The 23,616-nt window shown below is 35.9% G+C and overlaps 1 protein-coding gene across 3 annotated transcripts in view; it reads right to left on the bottom strand.

The window, feature by feature from the left end:
• Nucleotides 1–23,616, bottom strand: part of DMXL1 (Dmx like 1) — a 173,490-nt gene that overhangs the window by 34,306 nt on the left and 115,568 nt on the right. For 2 of the 3 annotated variants that reach the window (XR_004031469.1, XM_030818110.1), the window contains exons 30-33: nt 20,747–20,889; nt 18,266–18,351; nt 16,783–16,984; nt 11,343–11,460 (exon numbers count right to left, since the gene is read on the bottom strand). Coding sequence is in view for 2 of the 3 variants with exons in the window: in XM_030818110.1 (XP_030673970.1) it covers nt 11,343–11,460; nt 16,783–16,984; nt 18,266–18,351; nt 20,747–20,889 (549 nt within the window). In the remaining variant the exon portion in view is untranslated. Of the gene's footprint in view, nt 1–7,906; nt 7,970–11,342; nt 11,461–16,782; nt 16,985–18,265; nt 18,352–20,746; nt 20,890–23,616 lie in introns of all 3 variants that reach the window. The other variant, XM_030818105.1, reaches the window with a different exon arrangement.

Genomic DNA, 23,616 nt, shown 5'->3' with positions numbered 1-23,616 from the left:
TGGTTGGATGCGGGATCATACCAGTTTCACCAGGGGAGCTTTTTCAAACTTTACATATATGGGAAGAAAGCTTCTGCAGGTATGAACTTCAAAAAACCTTTCTCTATGTAGGAATACATTCCTGTCCTCATTATTTACTAAAAACATTGTTTCTCAATAAGGTGGTGTCAAGATAACCTGAATAAGAATCAACTGAGGTGATTTTTTTTAAAATACAAATACTCTGAACCCCATGTCAGATACATAATCAGAATGTCATGTGGGTGGGTCAAAGAAATAGTGGTATCTCAGAAGTCTTAAATCAAATTTGTGAATGACCATAAGTGGCAGAAGATAAGATTGGAGATAAAGGTAGAGGTTCAGCTCTTGCAGGGCCTTAAAAGACATAATAAAGAGTTCAAATCCTGTTCTAAGGCAGAGAAACCATTGGTGGATTTTGAAAAGTCAGGCTATTGTGAGATAAAACATAAAGGGTTTGAGAATGACTATCAGAAAACCAGTTAAAAGGTGACTACAGTAGCTGAAGTGAGAGATCATAGTGGGATTAGGGTAGTAGGATAGTTGGATTAGGGTAGTAGGAATGGTGATAGTGATAAGTGGCTGGAATTGGGATACATTTTGTTAATGGACTGTAATCATAGTGTGAATAAAAGAAGGAAAGAAAAAGGATGAAACCTAGTTGTCATGCCTGACAGGTGGGTGAGTAAAGGTACCATTTACTGAGATGGACAGAAGTGAAGGAAACAGTGGGGAGTAGGTTCGGAGCAGGCAATGTCTGGAGTTCGGGAAATTAGTTGGGACTAGAGAGATTTGAGAGTTCTCAGCATACAGATTATATTAATATTTAAACCGTAAGATAATCCAAGGAGAGAGTAAAGATAGGAAAGATAAAAAGTTAGAGAACTGAATTCTGGGGCAACCAATATTTCAAGGATGGGAAAAAGGACAATTCAGTAGTTACCAATTAGCTAACATAAGAAACAGAAGAGTTTGATATTATGGAAACTAAGTGAGGAAACAATTTTAGAAAAATATTATGGGTCAACACTACCAAATGATTATTAAGAAGTTGAATCATATGAAGATAGATAATTGACTACTAAATTTAGTATACTGGAAGTCAATGGTGACTGTGTCTAGGACAATCTCAGTGGAGTGGCCTGGAGATAATAACTAAATTAGAGAGAATGTGGTATCTGGTGAATAAGAAGGCGAGTCCACTGGGAAAGGATCACAGAGACAACTGAATTGATAATGTTTTATTTCTTAAGCTGGGTGGTTTGTTAATGGTGTTTCAACATTACTGTTTAAATCTTGAATGACTTTATAGGCAACTCTAAGTGAATTTTGCTACATAGTAGACTAGAGAAATGGAGTATTTTTTAAAGGGAAAACATTAAAATATATTTGCTCATGCTAATCAGAATAATTTGAGAGAGGTAAGCATTTATTGACAAGGAGAGAGGGAGATGGGCTTCGGTTATTAAGAACTGAAGACAAGTCCTTGGGCAGGTGAAAGCAGCTAAGATCTGTGCACAAGTGAAAGCTCTGGCCTTGAATAAAAGGGTCACAGTTCACTCACTGTTAGAGGAGGCAGAAGAAAATATCTGCATACACAGCAGAAATTAGATGATGATGGGCAGGTTAGGCTAAATCACTGCTGACTGCACTTATTTTCACAGCAAATATATTGATCTGTGGGGAGTGGGAAACAAATACTGGAAGTTTGAGGAAACAGGGAAAAAGTATGAAAATGAAAAAACAAATTTGCTATAGAGCAATTTATTATGACTGCAGGGTAGTTTTATGTTAATTTGGGATTTGTGCTAATAAATTTAAAGTGAGGCAAGCTCCAGGGTTTGTGCTTTTCCTCCAAACACGTTCAGCTGCTTGAGTGCAGGCACGGAATAGGACAAAAAGTTGGGTTTAAGAAGGTTTGGGAATTTTCAAGGCAAGTAGGAAGAACAGGGATAAGGATGTTTGCAAGTGACTGATTGATTCCATGATGGATCATGAAATCTAAGCTGGTAAGGGAAGGAACTAGGAACATGAAACAGTCAGCTAAAAACAGAGACAGAACTTGCGTGTGCTATGAATGTAATTGTATTTGTTAAAGGCCTCACAACATAACATTATAGTTAAAAAAAATCACAACAAATAGGGTTTTAAAAGATCTCCTAAAGTTTCAAGTCGCACTTTGTAAAGATGTCATGCTTTGATTGGGCTGGACATCTGAAGAAAAAAGAACCCAAATATTAATGCTAAAAGAGATTTAAAGAGATTATGCAGATCAAAAACTAAACACAGAATTGCTATATGATCTAGCAATTCCACTTCTGTATATATCCCAAAAAACTGAAAGCAGAGATTCAGATATTTGTATATCAATGTTCACAGCACCATTATTCACAATAACCAAGACAGACACAACTCAAATGTCCACTAACTGATGAATGGATAAACAAAATGTATGAACATACATTAGAATACTATTCAGCCTTAAAAAGGAAGGAAATTCTGACACACGCTAAAATGTGGATGAATCTTAAAGACATTATGCTTGGTGAAATAAACTAGTCACAAAAGGATAACTATTATACAATTCCATTTACATGAGGTACCTAGGGATAGTAAAATTCATAGATACAAAAAGCAGAATGGTGGTTGCCTGGAGTGGGGGCCAGAGGAATGGGAAGCCATTGTTTAGTGGGCACAAAGTTTCAGTTTGGAGAGGACGAAAAAGTTCTGGAGATGGATGGTGTGTTGGTTGCAGAGCAGTGTAAATGTACTTATGGCCACCGGGCTGCTTTACAAATGGTTAAAATCATAACTTTTATGTTATTTATATTTTACCACGAAAAGGAATTATGCAGAAACTGATCTGAACATTGCTTGGGTTCCACAGAGCTGCCCTTAGAGGCTGGAGGAGAAAGGGATAATTGTAATAGATTAACACCAGGATCCTGTGAAATATTTTAATTAGAGAAGCAACAGGTTTAAAATTATCAGCCATAATTTTACATGTCAGTAAATGAAGCTCCAAGAGTGGAAGAAGTGAAAGGTCATACAGCAGATCCATGGAAAAAGTGACTGACACCTTGGGTAGTCAGGAGTGATTTTCATTTACTAAAACCTACAATACAAGGTTGTGTATTTGGAATACTTCATTGCCACTCTAATGACACAAATATCAAGTAAAATGATATCTAAAGAATATTGAAGGCATAACTGAAAGAAAATAGGAAGCAATCAGGTGAACATAAAATGGTGTCAATACCCCAAATATTAGGGAATATAAATACTAAAGAAGACATAATTTGGTTTTCAAAGTCATAGCAGAAGGAGAGGCAGCATCACCATGGATTCTACACATATTTTAATAGGGCAACATGATAACTTTATGCCAGTAAGTTTGACAACATAAATGAAATGCACACTTCTTGAAAGACATGTACTACCAAAACTGACTCAAGAAATAGATAAACCTGAATTGCCCTACATCTGTTAAAGAAATTAAATTTGTCATTTAAAAAACTTCAGGATTCTACCAAACACTTCAGAAATAACACTAATTCTACAAAAATTATTCCCCAAAATTAAAGAGGACAGAATCTTTGTCAGTTCATTCTAAGAGTCTAGCATTAATCTGAGACCAACAGAAACAACATTGTAAGAAAACTACAAACCAATATCACTCATGAACACAGATGTAAAAATTCTTAAAAATTTTACCAAATGTAACTATATATAAAAAGGATAACACATCACGACGAAGTATAGCTTATGCTGGGAATGCTAGATTGGTTTAACATTTAAAAAAAAAATCCTTAACCCATCATACTATAAAAGAAAAAAGGATGATCATTTCAATAGTAGGCAAAAAAAAAAAAAATCATTTGATAAAATCCAACATCCTTTCCTTATTAAAAACTCTTAATAAAGTAGGAATGCAAAGAAACGTCCTCAAACTTATAAAATGCATCTACAATAAACTTAAAGAAAACATTATACTTGATAATAAAAGACTGCTTTCCCAAAGATCAGAAACAAGATAATAATGTCTGCTAGTGATCACTTCTATTCAACATTGGACTGGAAGTTCTAAGTCAGAATGATAAGGCAAAAAAAAAAAAAAAAAAAAAAAAAAAAAGAACAGAACAGAACTTAGAAGAATATATTTGAATGACTTACAGTACATGACTTCAAGATTTATTATAAGGTTATAGTGATAAAGACAGTGAGCTATTACCATAAAGATGGATCAATGGCCCAAAATAGACTCCAGAATTAGACCTACACATCTGTGTCAACTGATTTTTGAAAAGGTAAAAGAAGTAGTTTAGTGAAAGAAAAGATAATCTTTTCAACAAATAATGCTGTAACAATTGACATACAGATGCAAAAACAACAACAGTAACAAAGAACTGAGCTCTATACTTCACACCATGTAAACAAATTAACTTGAAATGGATTATAGGCCTAAATGTAATACTGAAACTCGAAAACACTTAGAACAGGAGAAAGGTTTTGTGATCTTAGGTTAGGCAAAGATTTCTTAAATACAACACCAAAGAAGAAAATGAATAACCAGAACTAATACATTAGACATCATCAAAATTAAGAACTTCAAAAGAACTTGTGGCTGGCTGCGGTGGTTCACGCTCCTAATCCCAGCACTTTAGAAGGCCGAGGTGGGCAGATCACTTGAGGCCAGGAGTTCGAGACCAGCCTGGGTAACATGGTGAAACCCAGTCTACTCATCTACTAAAAATATAAAAATTAGCCGGGTGTGGTAGTGCACACCTGAGGTATGAAAATCGCTTGTACCCAGGAGGTGGAGAGTGCAGTGAGCCAAGATCACACCACTGTACTCCAGCCTAGGCAACAGAGCAAGACTTTGTTTAAAAAATAAACAAATAAAATGAAAAGACCTTGTAAACAGAATGAAAAGACAAGCCATAGAGTAAGAGAAAATATTTGCAAGTCACATTTCTGATAAATTACTTTTATCCAGAACATACAAATAACTGTTAAAATTGAATCAAGAAAACAAGCAATCTAACACAAAATAAACACAAGATTTGAAGGCAATTCATGCAGAAAGATAGACACATGGCAAATAAGCATGTGATAAGATGCTCGATGCAAATTAAAACCACAATGAACTACTACTACATACCTACTAGAATGGTTAAAATGAAAATATAGACTGCACCAGCTGTTGGTAAGAATGTGATGCAAGGATGGGCATGGTGGGTTACACCTGTAATTCGAACACTTCAGGAGGCTGAGGTGGGAAGACTGCTTGAGCCCAGAAGTCTGAGACCAGCCTGAGCAACATGGAGAAACCCCATGTCACAAAAAATAAAAATGAGCTGGGCGTGGTGATGCATGCCTATAGTCCCAGCTGCTCAGAAGGCTGAGGCAAGAGGACTGCTTGAGCCCAGGAGGTTGAGGCTGCAGTGAGCCGTAATCACACCACTGCACCCAGCCTGAGAGACACAGCAAGATTCTGCCTTTAAAAAAAAAAAATAGAATGGAATTTCGTACACCATCCATTGAGAATATACATGGTACAACCACCTTGGAAATTATTTGAATAGTTTCACAAAACGTTTAACATATACCTACACATGATCCAGTCTTTCTACTCCTAGGCATTTACACAAGAGAAATGAAAGCATTTTTCCATAAAATGTGACTTTTCCATGAATATTCAAAGCAGCCTTATTTGGAACAGGTCCCAAATAAAATCAGCTCAAGTGTTCATTAACGGGTAAATAAACTATGGTATATCCATATAATGTAATAAGTATCATAATAAAAAGAATGAACTACTAAAACACACAACATAGATGAATCTTGAAATAATCACGCTAAGTCAATGGATACAGACTATAAACCAAAAATGACGTATTATATGATTCTATTTACATAAAATTCCAGAAAACAACAAATTAATCTTTAACACCAGGAAAAAATTTGGTAGCTGCCTGGGGAAGAGGGCACAGGTGGGAGAGAAAAAAAAAATGGAGGGATTAAATTCTGGGGACTGATGGATATAATCATTATCCTGGTTGTGGTGATGGCTTCGCTAGTGTATACACATGCCAAAATCGAACAAGTTGTACACTTTAAATATATGTAGTTATTTTAGGTCAGGCATACTTTACAAAGATTTTTTTTAAAACTACATAGCAGTGGGCTTGGAAAAATGCTGGCCAAAATGACGTCAACCCTCCCCCTAAAAAGACTGCATTTTGACGTAGCATAAAGCTGACTATAGAAATAACAACATCATGATTATTAACATTTTATAAACAGTATCAAAACAAAAATGTTTGTATAAGAATTCCTGATATGCGGCTGGGCGCAGTGTCTCACACCTGTAATCCCAGCACTTTGGGAGGCCAAGGCAGGCAGATCACCGGAGGTTGGGAGTTCGAGACCAGCCTGACCAACATGGAGAAACCCTGTCTCTATTAAAAATACAAAACTTAGCTGGATGTGGTGGCCCACGCCTGTAATCCCAGCCACTCGGGAGGCTGAGGCAGGAGAATCGCTTGAACCCGGGAGGCGGAGCTTGCAGTAAGCTGAGATCGCACCATTGCACTCCAGTCTGGGCAACCAGAGCGAAACTCCGTCTCCAAAAAAAAAAAAAAAAATTCCGGATAATGTGTAGACAGTAATAAGTAATCATCAAAACCCAGGCAAGGAAAATTGTTTACTGATTAGAAGTTTGAATTGTATTCCCTCAAAACCCCCAAAGGCCACTAGATATTTTCAAAGTTTGAATGACATATAGACTTATTTTGCAAAAGTTTTAGTTATAATATACACCTGATATCAAATCAGGCTTTTTAATTAATTGCGCAGAATTATTTTTCCTATTTTACCAAAGGATTCCCGTTGGAAAGAATAAGGGGTAGAAATTAGTAACCTTAAAAATTTTTTTGAGCCATTTTTCACTTAAAAATGACTGCTGAGATTGTTTTAAATACAGAGTATGAAAAACATGAGTTAAATATTAACCTCATAAAGTCACAGTTGAATTGGGCAGGCGCAGTGGCTCACGCCTGTAATTCTAGCACTTTGGGAGGCCAAGGCGGGTGGATCACCTAAGGTCAGGAGTTCGATATCACCCTGGCCAACATGGCAAAACCCGTTCTCTACTAAAAATACAAAAAGAATTAGCCACGTGTGGTGGTGGGCGCCTATAATCCCAGCTACTCAGGCGGCTGAGGCAGGAGAATCGCTTGAACCCGGGGGGCAGAGGTTGCAGTGAACCGAGACTGTGCCACTTCACTCCAGCCTGGGCAAAAGAGCTAAACTGCGTCTCAAAAATAAAATAAAATAAAGTCATAGTTGAATATGCAATCACAGGACATCTAGGAGTTATTTCATAATTATACAGATTCTCATCTTTTGTGCTTTGGTTCTCAAGGACCATGAGTACTTACTATGTATCCTTAAGGCACTTTGCTACATGCTATTGCTACCAGTAAAATAAACACTATGTAACAGTATTTACTATATTTTTAGGAATTAATATCATAGGAGAGAATTTTAACTTCAAAAGTGATATGTGCAGAATTAAAACAATACTACTAAACAACTGCTATTGTAATCACATGTATTAAGAACTTTACTTGTATTTACTCAGAAAAATTTGTAGCCAAAACAAGATACATTCAACTCCCTTTAAAATTGCATTCTCTTATTTAACAAAACAGAAACCACTTTTACAACTGCAGTATTTAAGTTGTTAAAATAAAAGGAGAATAATTTGATGGAACAACACTTTAAATCCACTGGAAACAAAGACCAGTTTAAAACTAAAACCCAAATGCTTTGTTCTTTTCTGAAAGAATGCAATTTCTAATTTCAGTTGAATGATATTTTGTACCTTATTGATGTTTGGCTCCTCCATCATAGAATTTTTGATGGTTTCACTGTTGTCCTCTAATGACTTCATCAAGAAAGAATAACCACATGACAAAGAGTAAAGATGAGATGTAACACGCAAAATATTGGGGATTGTTTAAATGTTATATTTTAAACCAAATTTACTAGAAAAGAATATTATATGGAGTTACTATTCTTAAAATTTCATACACCTTATAAAAAGCATGTGTGAGGGTGCATGGTTAGGGAATGAGCAAAACTTAATCCCTCAGAACTCATTAACTACCACTACAAATTTTATTCTTTTCCTAAGAAGTTTTTACTAAATTTCGAAAAGTTAACATTAAAGCACCATTGAAACCAAAATACTTTATATTAAAATAATCAGAGCTACTGGTGTCAGAGTACTATGAACAAAGTCGAATTATTCTCTTACTCGCTGCTATGTCTTATCTCCACATCTGAACCTTCAGGAAAATCTCTTGATTAGAAAATTTCAATTTCTACATTTATCTAATTCTCTTCCACTGATGAAGCCAGAAAGAGTCAGTAAAGTGCTGGGAAGCACATATACTTCTTAAAAAGGAATAGTAGTACGTGTTAAAGAAAGAGTTGTTCCAAGACCTTTAGTTCTTCTCAGAAAGTCAAACAAAACAAAACAAAAAAACAGAAGAAGGAACTGGGAACAATGATGGGAGTTGTCAAGTCCCAATTTTTTATTAAGAATGACTTAATCTAACTGCAGTTGTCTGTACTTTCTATTTAAATACAAAGAGAGAAGACATTCTATTTTAAAACACAGGTACCAGTAAACTTTACCAAATAGGAAAAGAAAAGATCTGACAAAACCAGGATTTTAGGGTCAGATAAAGAAACTGTAAAATTTCATTTTCAAACACATAAAGAAATAAAGAAAGAGCAGCTCTCACAATATTCTCCCATCACCTGCCATCCAAAATACAGGGCCTATCATATATGTATCTCCTAACCATCTGGAAAATCACAGTGACTTTGACTAAAATATTTAAGCATAATCATCATTTTAGAAAAATAAGAGATGGAAGGTGATTTTGTTAAGACTAAAAAGAGCCTAGTAACCTTTCCAGTAAAGATTAATTTCACACAAACTCTATATTCTGTTTAATTCCATTCAAATCTGTGCTTTAATATATAACATTTTTCTTTTCATATTGTTTATCAAAAAGACACTATTTTAAGAGTATCACTATCAAGAATAAAACAACAAAGCAATAACAACAAACTTTTAATAACTACCATTAATAGTGTCAAGGTTTAAATAAATTAAATCTATTTATCAAAACATTGCAAAATGTCATTTTGCATTAAAAAAAACAAAATTCAGAGAAAATGATAGTCACAAAACTGTTAGTCTAACATTCATATTCATGCTTCTGATTAAAATAATTACAATAAAAATAATTTAAAAATTTTCTCGAGATATGAAACTCCAAAGAATAACAGAAATTTTAAAATGTGTAGTTATACTTATTATTTGCTATGTTTACGTATTCTGGCTTGACTATACTACTCTATTTCCTTAATGAGTCTATTCCTGAATCAGCTAGACAATCTAATGGCTCAACAGTTTTTTTGTATTGTTTTCAGAATTACTTCATTTCCCAAATACCCAAATATATCAGCGGCAGAAAAATCAGATTTTTGTAAGATTAATCAAATATGTCAATTTTTTTAAAAAAAGATCAAATAAACAAATGAAATACACTCATGTTTGTCTAAATTTCAATATTACACCAAGGTACTCAGGTCAAAAGTCTTCTAGGTCAGCAAGAATACTACATACTATTTCCTGACTTGGTCGATTTGAATACATTTACAAAATGAGGCAAATAGTAAATAACAGCATATACAGTTTCCACTTAAAATTGGTGCTTAAATTGACAGACAATGAGATATACATGTAATTTTCCTTTAAGGCAGAAAGGTTAGATGTCAATCTTGCTTTTTGCTTACTTGTCTATTGTGAAGCCATTCAATTTATTTCTTCAACTGAAGTCTCTTCAGTGTTTCCTCCAACTTCAAAAACTGTACAAAGCTTGCTTTCAGACTAGTTCAATGCTACTCAAAATGTGGTTCACATACCAAATGTCAGTTCTGAACTCTTCGTTACCAGTCCAGGAGACAAAAAGAATTGACTACATCACTACATCTACTGTTTCGTTCACCTGAACTTTTTAGTAACAAAACTTTCCCAACGAAAGAAGCAAGTTCCCCATATCATCAAACTAATACTTATTACTAGCACTAAACTAAGTGACAAAAAAAACCACAAAACATTATGATAATATCAAGGTATAAGCAACCAGTTACACTACAGGTTAATTTGGGTTTGTAAAATTTCATTAATTTAAGCATAATCCACAGAAAAGAAAATGTACATATTTAAAAAGTTGGCTGGGTGCAGTGGCTCAAGCCTGTAATCTCAGCACTTTGGGGGGCCAAGACAGGTAGATCGCCTGAGCTCAGGAATTCAAGACCACCCTGGGCAATATGGTGAAACCCTGTCTCTACCAAAAATACAAAAAATTAGCTGGGCATGGTGGCGTGCATCTGCAGTCCCAGCTACTAGGGAGGCTGAGGTGGGAGGACTGCTTGAGACTGGGAGGCAGAGGTTGCAGTGAGCTGAAGTGGTACCACTGTACTCCAACCTCTGTGACAGAGTGAGACCCCATCTCAAAAAAGATAAATAAATACAATAAAAATTTTTCAGGCCAGGTGTGGTGGTTCACACCTGTAATCCCAGCACTTTGGGAGGCTGAAGCAGGTGGATCACGAGGTCAGGAGATTGAGACCATCCTGGCTAACACAGTGAAACACCATCTCTACTAAAAATACAAAAAATTAGCTGGGCGTGGTGGCGGGTGCCTGTAGTCCCAGCTACTTGGGAGGCTAAGGCAGGAGAATGGTGTGAACCTGGGAGGCACGGAGCTTGCAGTAAGCCGAGATCGCACCACTGCACTCCAGCCTGGGTAACAGAGCAAGACTCTGTCTCCAACGAAAAAAATAAATAAATAAATAAAAAATTTTCAGTATACAAACCTAGTTACAATTAAACTTCTAAGATAGACTTCTTTTAACTGTCACATGAAAATCATAGAAACTTTCTATCTTGTCTCTTAAATTGATGATCATGACAATTCAAAATACAAGAAACAAGATGTGGAATATTAAACATTTTTTTCAAGAAAAAAGTCCCAAATACATTTGAACTAATTAAATTAAATTGATTTATGAAAATACTGCCCCTCTTCTAAATTACACTTTTCTAAGCATTAATTGCCTATGTTTATGATATAAAATGTGTTTTCAAAAAATCTGTAAAATACAACTCATTTATTACATGATAATATAAAAGACTACAATAATAAAATAGTAAACAGGTTTTAACTTATACAGACCTCATTTAGACACCGTTTCTTTGTGAATATATTTTTGATAAAGGTTTCCTGAATTTCTTCCTGCTTCACCAAATACTGCCAAAGCCTCTTCACAGACAGTGCCAGATGGTGTTTGGATCTACAGAGAGAGACAGCAAATTTAATTAGAAACTTCAGAAATTTCTGATTAACTTGATAACAATTCCTTGGTGCCATATAAATGTTTATCATAATAAATTAACTGCAATCAGACTGTATGACTGGAGGCAGACCATATCGCCAACCTTTTCCTTAAAGGATTAGTATATAATTTAGGCTTTGTGGACCATATGGTCTCTGTCACAACTACTCAAGTCTGATATTGTACAGGTAAAGTATCCCTTATCTAAAATACTTGGGACCAGAAGTATTTTCAATTTCATGTATTTTCAGATTTTGAAATATATGAATACATATGTCTAAGTTAAAAATTCATTTACGTTTCATATATATATGCATAACTTGAAGGTAAGAAATTATATATATATATTTTTTTTCTTGTTGTTGTTTGTTTGTTTGTTTTTGAGATGGAATCTTAATCTTTGGCCCAGACTGGAGTGCAACAAGGTGATCTTGGCTCACTGCAACCTCCACCTCCTGGGTTCAAGCGATTCTCCTGCCTCAGCCTCCGGAGTAGCTGGGATTACAGGCACCTGCCAGCACGCCCAGCTAATTTTTGTACTTTTAGTAGAGATAGGGTTTCACCATGTTGGCAGGCTGGTCTTGAATTCCTGACCTCAGGTGATCCACCCACTTCAGCCTTCCAAAGTGCTGGGATTACAGGCAGTGAAGGTGAGAAATTATATTTTTAATAACTGTGTGCATGAAACAAAGTTTGTGTTAAATAGTTATATGTGGCATTTTCTACTTACACCATCTTGTTGGTACTCAAAAAATTTTGAATTTTAGAGCATTTCAGATCTGAATTAGAGACTGTCAACTTGCAGTGGGAAAGCAACTACTGGCAATATGCAATTGAGAGCATTTATGGCTATAATCCAATAAAACATTATTTAAAGAAGCATGGAGAGGTCTGGATTTCACCTGTGGGTATGGCCATAGTTTGTTGATCCCTAACCTAGGGCCATAGGATCTAACAAAAGTAGGTACGCTTTACCAAAATCTCTGGGACATAGCTAAAGCAGCATTAAGAGGGAAATTCATAGCACTAAATGTCCACATCAAAAAGTTAGAAAGATCTCAAATTAACAACCTAACATCATAATGGAAAATATCAGAGAAACAAGAACAAATAAACCCCAAAGCTAGCAGAAGACAAAAAATAACAAAAATCAGAGCTGAAATGAAAGAAATTGAGACACACGAAACCATTCAAAAGATCAACGAATCCAGGAGTTGGTCTTTTGAAAAAATTAGTAAGACAGACTACCAGCTAAACTAATAAAAAAGAAAAGAGAGAAGATACAAATAAACACAATTAGAAATGACAAAGGAGATGTTACCACTGACCCCACAGAAATAAAAATAGCCATCAGAAACTACTATGGACACCTCTATGCACACAGACTACAAAACCTACAAGAGATGGATAAATTCCTGGACACATAACACCCTCCCAAGACTGAACCTGGAAGAAATGATTCCCTGACCAAACTAATAATGAGCTCTGAAATTCAATCAGTAATGAACAGCATACCAACCATAAAAGGCATAGAACCAGATGGATTCACAGCCAAATTCTACCAAAAGTACAAAGAAAAGCTGGTACCATTCCTACTAAAACTATACCAAAAAACTGAGGAGGTGGAACTCCTCCACACCTAATTCTATGAAGTCAAAATTATCCTGATACCAAAACCTGGCAGAGATACAACAAAAAAACACAACTGCAAGCCAATATCCTTGATGAATGTCAACACAAAAATCCTCAACAAAATACTTGCAAACCAAACAAGCACATCAAAAAGCTAATTCATCATGATCAAGTAGGCTTAATTCCCAGGATGCAAGTTTGGTTCAACATATGCAAATCAATAAATGTGATGAATCACATAAACAGAACTAAAGACAAAAACCACATAATTATATCCATAGATGAAGAAAAGGCTTTTGATAAAAATCAACATCAATCCATGTAAAAACTCTCAATAAACTAGGTATTGAAAGAACATGCTTCAAAATAGTAAGAGCCATCTATGACAAACCCACAGCCAACATCATACTGAATGGGCAAAAGCAAGAAGCATTCTCCTTGAAAACCAACACAAGACAAGGATGCTTTGTCTCACCACTCCTATTCAACCTAGTATTGAAAGTCCTGGCCAGAGCAATCAGGAAAGAGGAAGAAATAAAAGGCATCCACATAGGAAGAGGGGAAGTAAAACTATGCCTGTTTGTAGATGACATGATTCTGTATCTAGGAAGCCCCATGTCTCAGCCCAAAAGCTCCTAGATCTGATAAACAACTTAGCAAAGTTTCAGGATACAAAAATCAGTGTACAAGAAATCACTAGCATTCCTATACACCAACAACAGCTAAGCTGACAGCCAAATCAGGAAGGCAGACCCATTCACAACTGCCACAAAAAGAATAAAGTACCTAGGAATACAGCTAACCAGGAGGTGAAAGATCTCTACAATGAGAATTACAAAACACTGTGCAAAGAAGTCAGATAAGACACAAACAAACGGAAAAAACATCCCATGTTCATGGAGAAGAAGAATCAATATCATTAAAGTGGCCATATTGTCCAAAGCAATTTACAGATTCAATGCTATTCCTAACAAACCACCACCAACATTCTTCACAGAACTAGAGAAACCTATTTTAAAATTAATATGGAACGTAAAAAGAGCCTGAATAGCAAGGCAATCCTAAGCAAAAAGAACAAAATTGGAATCACATTACCTGATTTCGATGTATACTACAAAAACACAGTAACCAAAACTGAACAGTATTGGTACAAAAACAGGCACATTGACCACTGGAACAGAATAGATAACTGGGAAGTAAGGTGACACACCTCTGGCCATCTGATCTTTGACAAAGCTGACAAAAACAAGCAATCAAGAAAAGACTCCCTATTCTATAAATGGTGCTGGGATAACCGGCTAGCCAAATGCAGAAGATTGAATCTGAACCCCTTCCTTGCAACACACACAAAAATCAACTCAAGATGGATTAAAGACTTACATGTAAAACCAATAGCTATAAAAATTTTAGCAAACAACCTAGGCAATACCACCCTGGACATAGGAACAGGCAAAGATTTTATGACAAGGACCCCAAAAGGAATTGCAACAAAAGCAAAAATTGACAAATAGGATCTAATTAAACTTAAGAGCTTCTGCACAACAAAAGAAACTATCAACAGAGTAAACAGACAACCTACAGAATGGGAGAAAATATTTTCTAACTATGTACCTGACAAAGGTCGAATATCCAGCATCTATAACAAACTTCAACCAATTTACAAAAGAAAAACAACACCATTAAAAAGCGGGCAAAGACATGAACAGACACTTTGCACAAGAAGATGTACATGCCAGTGAGCCTAAGAAAAAAGCTCAATATCACTGATCATTTGAGAAAAGCAAATCAAAAGCACAATGACATACCATCTCACACCAGTCAGAATGGTTATCATTAAAAAATAACAGATTATTTATAAAAAATAACAGATGCTGGGAAGGTTGCAGAGAAAAGGGAACACTTATGCACTGTCAGTGGGAGTGTAAATTACTTCAACCACTGTGGAAAGCAGTATGGTGATTACTCAAAGAGCTAAAAATAGAACTATCATTTGACCCAGCAATCCCATTACTGGGTATATACCTAGGGTAATATAAATCATTCTACTATAAAAGACACATGCACACAAGTGTTCACTGCAGCATTATTCACAATAGCAAAGACATAGAACCTAGATGCTTGTCAGTGACAGACTGGACAAAGAAAATGTGGTACAGACACAAGAAATACTATGCAGCCATAAAAAAGAATGAGATCACGTTTTTTGTGGGAACATGGATGGAGCTGGAGGTTACTATCCTTAGCAAACTAGCACAAGAACAGAAAACCAAATACTGTATGTTCTCACTTATAAGTGGCAGCTAAATGTTGAGAACTCGTGAACACAAAGAAGAGAACAACAGACAGTGGGGTCTACTTGAGGGGGAAGGGGGGAGGAGAAAGACGATCAAAAAATAACTATTGGGGGCCAGGCATGGTGGCTCACAGCTAAAATCCCAGCACTTTGGGGGTCTGTGACAGGCAGACTGCTTGAGCACAGGAGTTTGAGACCAGCCTGAGTAATAAGCTGAAACCCTGTCTCTACAAAAAATACAAAAAATTAGCTGGGCACGGTGGTGTGTGCCTGTGATCCCAGCTACTCAGGAGGGTGAGACAGGAGGACTGTTTGTGCCCAGGAGGTGGAAGCTGCAGTGAGCTGTGATCGTGCCACTGCACTCCAGCCTGGTTAATAGAGCAAGACTTTGTCTCCAAAAAAGGAAAAATAACTACTGGGTACCAGGCTTAGTACTACTTGAGTGATAAAATAATTTGTAAAACAAATCCTTATGATGTGAGTTTATTTCTGGGTTCTCTATTTTGTTCCACTGGTCTATTTATCCATTTTTGTACCAGTACCATGCTGTTTTGGTTACTGTTGCTTTGTAGTATAGTTTGAAGTCAGGTAATGTGATGCCCTGTTCTTTTTGCTGAGGATTGCTTTGGCTATTCCAGCTCGCTATTGGTTCCATGTGAATTTTAGAATAATTTTTTTCTAATTCTGTTAAGAATGATGTTGGTAATTTGACAGGAATTGTGCTGAATCTGTTGACTGCTTGTTGTTTAGTGCTATAAACTTTCCTCTTAACACTTTCGTGACCAGCTATTTTAAACAGCATAGCTCTAGAGTAGGCATCAATAAACTACAGCTCACAATCCAAATCTAGCCTACCTACCATTTTAAGAAATAAAGTTTATTGTACAACTGAATATATTTGTGTACATGTTGTCTATGGTTGCTTTTACTCTACAATGGCAGGGTTGAGTAGTTATGACAAGAATGTACAGCCCAAAAAGTAAAACTTCTATCTTAAAAACAGTATTCAGGGTGGGTGCGGTGGCTCCCGCCTGTAATCCCAGCATTTTGGGAGGCCGAGGTGGGTGGATCACCTGAGGTCAGGAGTTTGAGACCAGCCTGGCCAACATGGTGAAACCCCATCTCTACTAAAAATACAAAAATTAACCAGGCGTGGCGGCAGGCGCCTGTAATTCCAGCTACTCGGGAGTCTGAGGCAGGAGAATTGCTTGAACCCAGGAGGCAAAGGCTGCAGTGAGCTGAGATTGTGCCACCACACTCCAACCTGGAGGACAGAGCGAGATGCCATCTCAAAAAACAGACAAACATAAACAAACAAACAAAAAAATCCAAATAGCATTCATAAGAAAACCTACTTGAAAGGAGTGTTTGTAGGTTCCAGTAAAGCTTTGTGGCGAAGAATTGCAGGACCTGCAGACAAACTCTCTTCAGCGGTATGACTTGCGATATAATTTTGAGGTGGCCCACCATGGATTTCAAGTCGTCGGAGAAGAACTTGTTCCCAACACTGAAGAGTTTTTAGAACCGCATGACAAAGAGGTGAACTAACTGGAAGCTCTAAAATGGGAACATTGACTCATATTAATCTTATGCAGTAAAATGCCATATTCAATTTTAAGAAAGACTGAAATGAGAGAGGGGAGAGCAGACGCAGGAAAAAAAAAAGACTGAGATGAAATATTAACATACACTTTGGCAGGGAAGATGTGCAAGGTAAGGTGGGCAAAAAAACCCAGTGGATTACAAAAGGTATGCCATAAATCTGTGTAAGTATTTCAACATTACTGCTTCTGACTTTAATATTACAAGAAAAATGTATCTGAAGATTATGAAAATATGTATGTGGAGAAAATTAATCGCTTTAAATCAAACTTGTCCAACCCATGGCCCACAGGCTGCACGCGGCCCAGACAGCTTTGAATAAAGCCCAACACAAATTCATAAACTTTCTTAAAACATTATGAAATTTTTTGTGATTTTTCTTTTTAGCTCATCATCTATTGTTAGTATGAATGTATTTTAAGCGTGGCCCAAGGCAATTATTCTTCTTACTCTGTGGCCCAGGGAAGACAAAAGATTGGACACCCCTGCTTTAATTTGTATCAGACTAATTTCTGTATGGCATATAACTCTTTAAGATCTATAGAAAATGAAAACAATACATAAAGTTAAAATTAAATAGTACTTGCCATGGAACTCAGCACTTTGCAGTTCTGCCCATCCATACTCTTGAGTCCTGATCTCACTTTCAACTTTTGGTTATTCCTACTACTTACCTCCCTATATCTAAATAACATGCTTAATACTTAATTTTTCAATTTTAGAAATGATCTACTTATTTACTACTATGCATAATGAGAATAAACTCCTCTGTCCATCATTATGATGCTGTCTCATAAAAATCTTTGGTTAAATTGGTATTGTGTTTACCTTATATATACAGAACCATAGTTCACAGCAGAATCACTTAGTATGTTATCATGTCCCTTTCTTTCCTGTACAATCTTTTCCTCCTTTGAAGTTAATAATTGCTAGCTTTTGCATTTGCTTAGTTTTCTCTCCATTGTAAAATCCCTCGACACTTGGCTAGAGTATACAGTCTCAATATAGTCAGTCACATCACATTCCGTGCCCTTGATTTCTTGGACGTTGCCATCCTCAAGCACCTAACAGTATGACAGATACATTTACAGATGGTTGGTTTAGTTAAAAGAAATCTAACTTCTGTAACAGGAAATCACTAAACTTTTCCCCCAGTCCAGACACGAAAAAAAACAAAAAACAGGGTAGTAAGTCAAAAGCAATGGCACCATTAGCTCATGTTGAGCTATTTATTACCTGCAAGATCATGACCTGCAAAGGGATAAAAAGTCTTCAAATTGTTGAGCACCAATTGCACCATCGCCAACCGCATCAAGGACCAACTAAAAATAAAGCAACGATGGATCTGTTAACGATTTCTATAGGGATTTAGAAGAGTATACTACTCTTTGACTCAACAAATTCCACTATTAGGAATCAACCTGAACATATCCCTCTACGAAAACAAAATAATATATGCACAGAGGTAGTCATGTCAGCATTATCCACGATAGCAGAAGTGTAGAAATAACCAAAATTGTCCATGAGGAGAGTACTTGTTGAAAAACTATTTTTGACCTATGGAATATTAGGGTAACCATAAGGAAGAATGAAGAAGGATCTCTAAGTGTTAATATGGAGTAACTTTTGGTATGTAGTAATAAATAAAAAGCAGGTAGCAGAACACTGTATGCAGTATGCTGCCCCCTCTGCAAGAAAGCAGGCGGAATAAGTTTAGATGGATGTTTTGCTTATTTTTGCAAACAGAAGGATAAACCAGAAGCTAATAAAAGTGGTTAGCTGTAGAGGATGTGCAGAAGACATTGGAGAGAGTAAAGAGAAGTTTATGTAAAACTTGTGATTTCACATTTTTATATAGTTTGATTTTAAAAAATGTCAGCTTCTGTTATTTCAAGTGGAACATATTTATTTCTTAAAGTATTGAATTTTTAGTTATTTTTTAATGGTAAAATACAAAAACATAAAATTTACCATTTTGGCCATTTTTAAGTTTATAGTTCAGGGGCATTAAGTACATTCACATTGCTGTGCAACCACCACCACCATCCAACTCCAGAATTCCTTTCATCTTGCAAAGCTGAAACTCTAAATTCATTCCCCATTCTCCCCCTACTGCCAGCCCTTGAAAACCACTATTTTATTTTTATTCTTTATGTATTTCACTATTCTAGGTACTTTGTATAAGTGAAATCACATACTATAACCCTTTCTGTGACTGATTTATTTCACTTAGCATTATATCCATGTTGTAGCATGTGCCAGAATTTCCTTCCTAAGGCTGAATAATACTCCATTGAACGTACATAGCACATTTTGTTTAGTGATTCATCTGTTAAAACACACTTGATTGTTTCTTCCCCTCGGTTACTGTAAATAAAGCTGCTAAGAACATGGGAAGTACAAATACCTGTTTCAGTCCCTGTTTTCAATATTTTCAGGTATAGATCCATAGTGTAAATGCTGGATCATATGCTAATTCTATTTTTAACTTTTTAAGGAACCAGTGTACCGTTTTTCACAGTTGCTGCACCATTTTACGTTCCCACCAAAAGTGCACAAAGATTCCAATTTCTCCTCATCCTTGCCAGCACTGTTATTTTGTGTTTTTTTTTTTTGTAGCCATCCTAATGCGTATGAGATGTTGTCTCATTGGGAAAATGATGTGCATTTCTCCAATGATTAATGATATTGAGCATCTTTTCATATGCTTATTGGCTATTTTCATATCGTCTTTGGAGAACTGTCTATTCAAGTTTTTTGTTCATTAAAACTTTTTTTTTTAGAAATATAGATGGGGTTTTGCCATGTTGCCTGGGCTGGTATTGAACTCCTGGGCTCAAGTGATCTGACCACCTCAGCCTCCCAGTGTGCTGGGATTACAGGCATAGGCCATCACGCTCAGCCCTTTGCTCATTTTTTAAAATTATTTGTCTTTTTGTTGTTGAGTTGTGCAGTTTGACTTTTAAATGATTTATATATTCAAAAAGTAAAATTCATTCAGCAGGGGGAAAAAAAACCTCAATAAACCAGGAAGTAAAAATCTCATGGTAACTTTTAAATAAAGAAAGACTTCAATGTCCCTCATATATTTACTTCTTTTGGAAAATTTACATTTTTTATCACACCATTAACATACCATGTTTTAGTAAAACATATATATGTTTTAGATGTAAACATATCAACAGAGACTAGGTAATATTCCATCATTCATGAACGTAAGAATAATGCAGTATTGGCGCTAGAGGTGAGCATTTAGAACATTTATATGACATACAGAGTATTTTTTGAAGATAGTACCTATTGACATCTTATAGTACTAGTGTTCTACTGAAAATATTTTATATTTTCTAGACTAAAACAGTAGAACTTGTTTATGTTAGAGCCCAAAATGCAAGGTATAATCTTGGAGCAAGATTTGTTAGGAATGATGCAGATTACGGATGATCCATTAATGGACAACCAAAGGTATGTGATAAATTATTGTTAAAGAAAGGAATTTAACAATTTCAACTAAAGAAATCTGAGTTACAATGTGTTATAAAGTCAAGAGAGAAATTACTGTTAAGGAAAGGAATTTAACAATTTCAACTAAAGAAATCTGGGTTATAACGTGTTATAAAGTCAACAAGCTATTAATTTCGCATGTATTTTTTTCAAAAATATTATTTATATCAGCCATTATTTTTAAAAAGAAATTCAAAATAAAATATTCTGTACCTATATGAATTTGAATTAGAATGTTCCTGGAGATGGAAATCTGATGCTAAAACATCATCATCATCATCGTCATCATCATCATCACTTCCCAGACTCTCCTCTGAATCATATTCGGCTCTACTTTGAGAAGGGGGTAGAAAAGGCTACAATAAAGAAATCATGAAATTTAGCAGCCAAATATCTAATTTAATACATTCAAACATATAGTCTAATGGTACTAATTCATCTCATTTGCAGATACTTCATTTTAAGAGAGTTAAGTAACTATTATCTTACCATCCTATGCCTTTGACAACACTTGATACGATTCCATTATTGATTCATCCATTCAACAAAAACTTATTAAGTATCCACTGTGCGGCAAGAATTCTACCGGGTTTTTAAGACAGATACAATCACCACTCTCATTTACATTTTACATGTTAGTGGAAAAAATAGGCAAATAACAGAAAACTAAATACAAACTTTATTATGTGCTACAAAGAAAAGAAAAGGAGAATAAGGAGAATTGAGATAAGCTGATCATGGAAGGCCTCTTTGAAAAGTATGAGAACTAAATGACAAGAAGGAACAAGCCATATAACAAGTGCGAAGAAAAGCATTTTAGACGGGAAACATAATGCAGAAAGAGTTTGGTTTGAAAACAGTAGTTTGATCGAGTCTGCTAAGCAAAAAGATAAATGTTGGGAGAAAGGTTGGAGAGAATAGCAAATGACGGCTCAGACGGGGTCTTGTAGGCCATACTAAAGGAATGTAAGGGAATGCCACCAATAAGTTGTAGGTAGAAGACAGGTACTGAGGTTTATATGCTAAGTATATCACTATGATCACTCTCTTATGAGAGAAAAGCTAAACGGCAAGGGTAGAAATGGAGACATCAGTAACTAAAACAAGAGTTGGCAGGTTGGATATAGGTGGTTAGTAATGAAGCTAGAGAGAAGTAGTAGATTTAAGATATATTTTGGAGAAAGCACCAACAGGTCTGCTGATAGATTTGGAGAACAAGAGAAGGTGAGTAAAAATGAATGATTCCTAGGTTTTTGGCCTGAGCAACTATAAGGATGAATACACAATTTCATAAAATGGAAAGAGTGGGTATGAGAGGGAAGGTTTAGGGGAAAATCGATATAAAATGCCCAAATCACGAGGAAGACCGAGATTCATGTGTCAGAAGAGGAAGGATGAAGAAAGAAGATTATAAGGAATAAATAGTAAGTTTAAGAAGAAAAGCTAAAAGAGACTGGCATCAAGAGAAAAGGAGAGAAAAGCATTTCAATGTGGGAGTAGTGAAGAATGCTGAATGATGCTAAGAAGACAGATAAGAAAATAATTTAAAAGTTTCTACTACATTTGACATGGATATCACCTGAATCTCAGCAAGAGCAGTTTTAATGGGTGTAAATGAGTCAGAAAGTTATATAAGTAAGTACGAAAGGGAAAAAAGGCAGTAGAAAGCAAATGTGTCTAGTTTTGAAAAGCTGAATGTGAGTGGGAACAGAGAAATGGGACAGCAGCTGGAAAAAGTTTCAGGGTCAAAGCAGGGGTTTGGAATGGGAGATATACTAAAGCACATTTCTGTGCTGATGTGAAGGATTCAACAGAGAGGAAGAGAAATGAAAACACAGGGGAGAGTAGAGAAGAAAAGAAAGAATGCGATTCAGAGTAAAACTCAACAAAAGGTCTCTGATAGAAGGACTCTTCCTCCATTATAACAGGAGGAAATAAGACAGGAGCAAACGTAATTGATCTGTAACTTTAAATTGGGATGATGAAAAAATTTTGTCTGATTTAATTTTTCTCAGTGACTTACAAGGTGAGGTCATCAATTAAGAGTGAGGATAGGACGGAAGGGGAGATGCAGGAAGTTTGAAAAAAAAGTTGTAAAACCTTGGAAGACCAACAAAGAAACAAAGCAGGGAGAGTGGAACTTCTGCAACAGCTGAGTAAAGAGCTTTGTAAGTGCCTTTCTCCAAAAAGCAACAATAAAATTGAACAAAATTGTATAAAACAAGCAATGGTTGACCCATGCATATAACACATAGAGAAGTATTTATTTTTAAAACTCTATGGGACCTGATCTGGGTAAAACAGTGATAACTTGGTCAGGAGCTATTCCCATCTCACCCCAATCTCTGTGGTGTAGGTGTTCCACCAGGGTCAGTAGGACAGGCTGTGAAGACTGAGTTCTGATGCCCTGCCAGACAGGATTGTCTTTAAAATTCTACACCCACAGGCAGTATCAAAAGTAACAGAGATCTCAGTAGCAAACAATAAGGGAAGGTAACATCTCAACTACTTTGAAGTTGTGATATTGATTGGGTGTAAGGGCAGACCCTAGATATTTAACAAAACGATTCAGAAATAAGACAGCTAAAGAAGGCCTTGCTAACCAACAATCCTATATCCAGCAAAACTCTCCTTCAAAATATGGAGGTGAAATAAAGATATTCCTAGATAAATGAAGTGCTTAATAAACATTTGTTGAATATATGAATGAATAAATGACTCAAAAAAGGGCAGTGAGGAACAAGGAGACACAAACTCCCTTCATTACCCTTAAGAATGTAGGATATGAGAAAAATAAAAGCCATAGCTTAGCAGGCCTGGGAGACTTGTGTCACCAGAGAACAGTTACAGTTAGATGTCAATTTGTGCAGGAGAACGTCTGGAAATTGAGAATGTGAGGGATGCGGCTGATGACACAAAAAGTGAAAGATACTTATATAGGCAGTCCTTGTTTTGCACAGTATTTCATGCCTATAAAAATGACCATGCATGCAGAAACTATACAGAGCAGTAATAATCAATGGGAAAAGTTACAAATGTTTTGTGACCTTTAAAGATATTTGTCAAAACACTAAAAACTCTTA

This window comes from Nomascus leucogenys, chromosome 2, assembly GCF_006542625.1.
Source record: "Nomascus leucogenys isolate Asia chromosome 2, Asia_NLE_v1, whole genome shotgun sequence".
NCBI classification, from domain to species: domain Eukaryota; kingdom Metazoa; phylum Chordata; class Mammalia; order Primates; family Hylobatidae; genus Nomascus; species Nomascus leucogenys.
This window is presented reverse-complemented; position numbering and strand designations above follow the sequence as displayed.